This window comes from Gavialis gangeticus, unplaced genomic scaffold (assembly GCF_001723915.1).
Source record: "Gavialis gangeticus isolate Ggan-Ray unplaced genomic scaffold, GavGan_comp1, whole genome shotgun sequence".
NCBI classification, from domain to species: domain Eukaryota; kingdom Metazoa; phylum Chordata; order Crocodylia; family Gavialidae; genus Gavialis; species Gavialis gangeticus.
This window is the reverse complement of record NW_017729011.1, coordinates 5,427,267-5,434,408: the sequence shown is the minus strand read 5'-3', so window position 1 is coordinate 5,434,408 and position 7,142 is coordinate 5,427,267. Positions and strand designations below refer to the sequence as shown.

The 7,142-nt window shown below is 56.7% G+C and overlaps 1 protein-coding gene across 1 annotated transcript in view; it reads right to left on the bottom strand.

Annotated features, from left to right (window-relative positions):
- Positions 1-768: 768 nt before the first annotated feature.
- The window catches only part of CUNH9orf172 (chromosome unknown C9orf172 homolog), a 19,992-nt gene continuing 13,618 nt past the window's right edge, over positions 769-7,142 (bottom strand). Inside the window, exon 2 of the mRNA XM_019510428.1 lies at positions 769-5,644. Coding sequence (XP_019365973.1) covers positions 2,279-5,581 — 3,303 coding nt within the window. The 5' untranslated portion in view covers positions 5,582-5,644 and the 3' untranslated portion in view covers positions 769-2,278. The remainder of the gene's footprint in view (positions 5,645-7,142) is intronic.

The window sequence follows — 7,142 nt, the reverse complement described above, 5'->3', positions numbered from 1 at the left end:
CTGGGGCTGCCTCTCTTGTGGGGTCAGGGAAGCTCCCAAAGGCATCTGGCTGCTACATGCAGGCAGGGCCAGGCCCTTGGCTGGATTTACACTGCAGCCCCCCAGCCCCTGCCTCACACCAGGCCCCCACCCAGAGACACTGCTGCCCCTGCCCTGGCAGGTGCCCCATGCCAGACACCTCCATGTATGCTCCCCTAGCCCTGAGAGGGGGAAGTTCTGCAACCCTGCCAGCATGCAAGCACCAGCTCCTCACGCCCATGGGCACGCACTGCCCATGCCCAGTGCCAGGCTGCCACCCAGGCCCACCTGCCCCTGCCCTCATGCACACAGACCCCCAGCACAGTGCCCCATGCACGTCCCCATGCTCCATGCACACTCCATACACCCCATGCCATGCCCCATGCACTGAAGCAACCCCTCCCCTGCCCTCCTGGGCAAGGCACTGACTCCTGACTAAGAGCATCTATAAAACACATGTGGCTCTTTACCTGTGGGTGCCTGCCTTCAGCCACATGCCTGCTCCCCTCCACCTCCTCCTGACAAGCCCACCCACCCTTGGCAGCCCAACCTTATCCCCTTGGGTACCAGGAGATGGAGGCTGTGCCCTCCACTCCCCCCCCCCCAGGCATTCTGCAATTCTGGGGGCTTTGCACAATGCCTCATTGCTGCTGCAGGCACAGCCCTGCAGTGGGGTTAGTTTAATCCCATCCTTACCGGGGGGTGGGAGTTGGAGCTTGAGGCACCAGAAGGGCCCAGCCCTGTCCCTTCCCTCACACAGTCTGTTTCTGTGGTTACATTTGGTTCACTCTGATTGCAAGTGGATCCCGGCACTAAAGACAGACCTAGCACCAAAGCCCAGCTTGAGCCTTGCCCATGCTGCTCTCCCAGCACCCAGGGGAGCCAGATACACACACACTGGGGGCACTGGGAAGGCAGCCCTGTCCGTACAATGGGCCCTCACTGAGAGGCAGCATCCCCAGGCCCCTCTCAGCTACACCATGGGGCTGGCTGCAGCAGAGGTGGTGCTGCGCTGGTGTAACTGAGAGGAGGAGACTAGGCCTGGGCCAGGTGCTGCTGCTGTGGGGCTTTAGCTTGGCCTCGCGGGAAGGCAGGAAATGCCTTGGCACTTTAATCTCCAGCCTCCCTTGTTGAGTCTACGCGGGGCCTCAGGGGTCTTTCCAGAGTTTCCACTCCAGGCTCTTTCCTGAGGTGCAGTATCCCCCTGCTCCTACTAAAAGGGCAGGGAGAGTAAAGGACTGGAGGTGCTCAGTACCACACAGGATAGGGCCCTTGTTTTGGCAGTGGGGAACAACTGGGCCTGGGGAGGTGCTGGAGGGTGGCAGGTTTGGCAAGGGGAGTAATTGTGGGTAGAGTGACTGTGGGTACATGTGGCAGCAGGCAGGGGAACAGGCATATTGGATGGAGGCGGCAGTAAGCCCCACACAAACAGGCCCCTGGTGAGCCCCAAACACACCCGTGGGCACTGTGACATGGCCCCGTGCACATGTGCAGCTGAATGGGTGTCAGTGGCCTCGCACCCTTGGCGGGAACATCCCCAGAGGGCAGGATAACACCCATCCCCTTGCTGGCTATTTGCAGAATTAAACAAGGATGGGTGAGGGGAGGGCTGCTCACCTGTGCGTGGCTACAACCTGCCAGCTGCCTGGGTCACAGGAGTGGGCACGTCCATGCAAGCTCAGAGGTAGCCTTGTTGTCTAGTGGTTGGAGCCACAGGCTGAGGCTGGGGATCCTACTCAGGACAAGCTGTTCCTAGAAGAGCTGAGGGCCAGTGGCTTGAGAGCCCCGTGCCATGGCCAGAGGGCACCAGGAAAGGCAGTGATGGAATCTCCCAGACACCCCACGTGCCTCAGACCCAGGGACAGGGCACTGACCTTACCCAACATGCAGGGCTCCTCTCCTCACAGCAAACTTCAAACCCCACAACCAGCCATGCCCTTTGCCCACTCCCCAGCCCTCCATCTCCACCCAGACAAACCAGGACCTGGAGACCTCAGCAGCTCCTGATCTAGCCAACCAGTGGCAACAAACGTGGGTGGCCAGAGACCTGCTAAGAGTCCACGAACCCATGCTTTCCCAGCAGGGCAGCGATCTTTCCTCAGGACTCCCCTAGGGCTGTGAGCCAACACGTATCTGTTAGAAACGATAAGAATATACTGACCGGCCAGGCTAGTGTGTCCATAATAAAATACGTATCTACAAAGGGTAAATAAATAAGAGGCCTGGGTGCCAGACAGGAGAGAGGTGGCCACAGGCTGGATCACATGATGTCATCCAGGAGGTTGGGGCTGGCAACCCAGTCCAGGGTCCGTGGCTCCGAGGCGGCCATGATCATACACATGAACTGCTTGCCGGTCCTCTTGTCGATGGGGTAAATGGTGGTGGGTGTAAACCTCTTGTTGCTTTCCACAAAGTCACAGAGCTGCTCATAGATCTTGGGGAACTCATGGCGCAGGAAGACGCCACGGATCCGTAGCTCCCGCTGGATGTTGATGAAGCACACCTCCCGGGCCTTCCTCCCCTCCTCGCCCTCCTTGTCGATGTCTGCAGTGCCGGGCGGTGGGGTCAGGATCAACGTCTCCATGTCCCGCTCCTTCTTCAGGATCTTCTTCTCAGGGCTGGAAGAGGCTAAGGCCACCTTGGCATATTTCCTAACCGTTGGCACCTGCATCTTCGGCGATGGCCTCTGAGGCACTTTTTGGCCAACGGCCACAGTTACATTCAAGAGGAAACATTCATCGGGGTCATACTGGTTGCCAGCATCCCGCAGCTCCCGGGCGTAATCCCCCAGGTTGTCGGAGTAACCTTCCAGCTCCCGCAGGGACAGGTAGGTGGGCGACATGAGCAAGCTCTCCAAGCCAAACTGGAGGAAGTTTTCAGCTGAGCCCGAGTTGGGGAAGCCCAGGAAGAGCACCCCCCGACCCCGGGAGAGGTACCCAACCTTGGCAATGCGCGAGAAAGCCTTGTGCACCTCACCGTTCTCCCGGCAGAACTGCAGCACGTGCCGACAGATACTCCCTATGCGCCCGTAGATGCAGCTCTCCTTGTGGATGTCCCAGTCCTCCCGGCGGCAGTTCCGGGAGCAATAGTAGGTGTAGCAACTGTGGCAAGACTTGAAATAGAGGCAGGCATTGAACATGGTCTCTGTCCGCCGACACTTGGCATTGGAGCACATCATCATGTCATCCTCCTCAGCGCTCAGGTCCGGGGAGCAGTCGTCCAGCTGCTTCTCAAAACTGCTGCTAGAAATGGATGCTGCCAGAGAGGGCCCACCGTGCTCCTTGCGCAGGTCGCTGCGGAAGCAACTGGGCCCTGGCTGCTCCTTGGTAGGCCTGGGCTCCATGGCCGAAGACAGTGTTGGCCTCCGGGACTCTGGCTTCCTGGCAGGTGCTGGTGCGCCATTGCTGATCAGCTTCTTGAGCTGGTCCGTCAGGCTGTCACCGTCGGTGGAGCGGTGGCTGGGCGGTGGCTTGTAGTCAATGACCAAGTCTGTGATGAGCTCATCCAGCTGCTCCAGGCTGCGCTGGCGGGCAGAGCTGCTCTGAGCGCTCTCTTTGGTAGTGGGCCCTGGGTCATAGGGTGTAGCATAGGGGCGGTGCCCATCCCGCCCCGCGTCCAGCACATCCCAGCTGGCCGAGCGCTTCTCGCTCTTGCCCAGGCCATTGGCTTTAATGTCGTTGTCCGTGATGGTGATTTCCGGGGTGACGAACCAGGATCGGCCCATGGCGTACCTCCCACCATCCGAGTGCACCCTCTCTATGAGGGAGTTCTCAGAGAGGGACAGTGCAGCGTATCGCTTTGGGGAGCTGGACAGGTTGATCACCACTGGCTGCCGCCGGTCGTCGGGTGATAAGGCACGTTGGTGGTGGCCCTGGACAAGCAGGTTCTCATAGCTGCGCCCACGGCACATGGGATCCTCGCGGCGGATGCTGGGGGTCAGGATGTTGTCCCAGGACTTGGAGTAGTGCCGGCTGTCAGTGCCCAGCCTGGGTGGATTTGTGCTGTAGCTGGCATGCCAGGAGGAAAGCAAAGCCTCATGCCCAGAGGGGTGGGGGGCAAAGCGAGACATCTGCAAAGTCTGATAGGGCAGCGCCCCCCGGTCTGGGCAGTACCAGTCACTGAAGTGCAAGGGTGGGACACTGCGGGGGTGAGGGTACGTCCTAGAAATGGCTTCTCTCTCATGGTATTTCCCATAATCCTCAGCATAGAAAACCCGGGCAGAGGAGCTTAGGGCGGGGTAGGCCCGGGAGTCCTCTGTATACAGGGTTTTGATGGGGGCACTCCGTGGGGCAAAAAACCGAGGGTCATCTCCATAGAAAGTGTGGCTGGGGGCTTCCTGGACGGGGTAGGTCCTTGCTTCTTCCACATAGAAAGTCCGGGGGGGGACAGTGTGCACATTTCCCTTGCTTATGTCCTCTGGGTAGAAGTGCGGTGGAGGGATGGGACGTGCAGGATAGGGGTGAGGGTACCCTTCATAGCCAGAGCTTTTCAGTGGGATGCCAGGACACCCCACGGGCTCCTCGGTATAGAAGAACTTTGTGGGTACAGCTGGGGTGGAGAAGGTCACACAGCCCCTTTCGGGATACTCCCGAGGGGAGGGCACAGGCACTGTCTGGTAAGCCATCCCCCGGGGGTCCCCCTCGTAGTACTCATTGGGGTAGGGGATGACCCGGTGCTCCCCACTATAGGAGTCACTGGGTGTGGGGGTACGAGACACGGACACCTGCCTGCTGCTGGGCACGGTCAGGCTCCTAGCAGTGCCAGGAGGCCTCGACCAATATGGTGCCTCCATCCTGTTCTGTGCTGCCTTTATGCTGCGTGCCGCATGCACCAGCACTGCTTCATCTGGCTTGATGTCCATCCGGCACTTGACGTGCGGGCTGGCAGCCGGCTTCATACCGGGGGCATCCTCAAAGCAGTTGCTGCTGACACAGAGTGGTGAGATGCGGCTGGCACTGCTCCTCTGGGGCTGGAGCTTGATGGGGTGCACCTCATTGGCCATGGCTCTCATGGGCACATAGCTGCTTTCCCGGCGTGGTGAGGTCTCCACCCTGGCAGGCTCCCTGCCAACACGCAGCACTTCACGCCCTCTCCTTGTGGGCGGCGGGGGAGAGGAAGACATCTGGATGGAAACAGGGGTGAAGGTGGATTTCACGCGGGGGGCACTCTTTGACCTCGCTCTCCTCTTTGGCTCTGCCCGGACAGACGGTTCCTTGGGGCCTTCCCTCCCATGAGGGTGGGATCTGGTGTTATAAACATCCGACTTAAAAGCTGCCTTTCGTACTCCAGAGCCTGAGGAGGGCTCTGGGGTGCCTGGGCGCCGGCAGGGGCGCTCCATGGTGGTGCCAGGCTCCAGTTGGTCGTCGAATGACTCGAGAAAGTCAAAGCTCCTGCAGTGGCGCTTGTTGAAGGGCTGCGGGTCACGCTGCAGGGAGCTGGACATGAAGGCATCACATTGTGGCCGTGGCTGGCAGACGACAGAATCCCTGGGCGCGATGGAGTTCACCTTTATGTCTTGATACACTGTAGACACCAGTATGTCAGGCGGGTCGGTCCGTGTCATCTTAAACGTAGCTCTGCTTTCTCCAGCTCCTCTTCAGATCATCTCAGTGGAAGCCAGCCAGCCCTGCAAGAGAACAGAGAAGGTGCCTTGAGTCTCAGTGCACTCTGGGAGAATCTGGCAAGTCAGGAGATCAAAGGAGAAGGCAGCGATGCTGGCTCTCACAACAAAACCATAAATCTCTCAACACGGGAGGTTTGTCTGACAGGCTCTGGCATCGCGGGACACAGGGAGAATCCCAACATGCACTGCAGAGAAACGCAGTCAGTTTCTAGCAGAGAAAACCTACAGAACACAACTCCTGAAGGGCCCAGTTCCAGAAAGTGGAACAGCAGATCCTCCCAGGGATCATGGTTTAAAGCTCACAACCAAAAAACCAACCTCCTGGTTTTGGAGGGGGCCTATTTGGGAGTCCTGAACACTCGGGGCTGGCAACGCAGGCGAGTCTCATGGGCAAAAGAGGCAAAAATGCCTCTGCCGGCACGAGAACAAGAGCTGGTGGAAGGGTGAAGAACACAAAGGACTTCAGGTGACTTGGAACCAAAGTCTCCTTGTGAACAGGGGCAGACCCAGGGGTGGTGCACAGTGTAGTCGCACCCCACCCCACCTTTGATTCCTTGCTCACCCAAGTTTAAAGCCAACTGCCTGGCAGTGGCAGCAACATTTCTAGTCAAGCAGCAGCAAGGGCATCGATTGACTTCAGGGCTCATTGTAATCTCCCTGAATCCTTCTAATCTCTTCATTCCACCAGTGTTAACAATCTTCTTTCCTTTTAATTATCTTTAATAGTTTTACTGCTCAAGCTATCCCTGCTTTTGCAATGCTGCTGGCTGTTAGCTGCTCCTAGTAATGTAGCTCCCATGTCACAGCCCTGCAGACTGTTTTTTTTAACTCTAGCTAGAAACATTAACTCTGGTGTGGAAATGTTAAATCAAGTGAACACTAACTCAGGAGTGGAAATGACTTTCAATGAAGCATTGGAGGCACCGTCAAGATGCTCAAGAAGCCTAGGTTTTGTTTGGTGATCTAGAAAAATGTACACTTAACTATAATGATTACAGGACTAATGAAATAACATATATTGTGTTTTTATATATAATATATGATATAGCATACGAATTCACACTCCAGTAAAGTATTTGGTGTTTTTTTGCTTCAATCTTAAATTGAATACTATAGCTCTAGACCTCTAGCTTCTTAGCAAAGCTTCTAGTTTCTTTTTAATTGCAGAAAGCTGTGTGCTGTGTTATATGTGACGATGCGCTTCACCATCTGCAGCCCCTTTTTTTCAAAATCCTAGGTCTGCCCATACCTGTGCACCATTCCTGAGTGCTCATAGGACTGAGGCTGTGCTTACATGGCTGTTTGGGGAAAGTTCCTTACATGAGTGCCTGGTTCAGGGAACAATGTGCTCAGATACAGTGGCTAGGACATGGGATTACTAGACAAAGACATCAAAAGCATATGCCCTGTTCAGGAGCTGATCGGAAATCAAATTTTCCATCTGGCCAGAAATTACAATACTTCCAAACTAGTTTCCATTCTGAATTGGGACCAAAAGTGG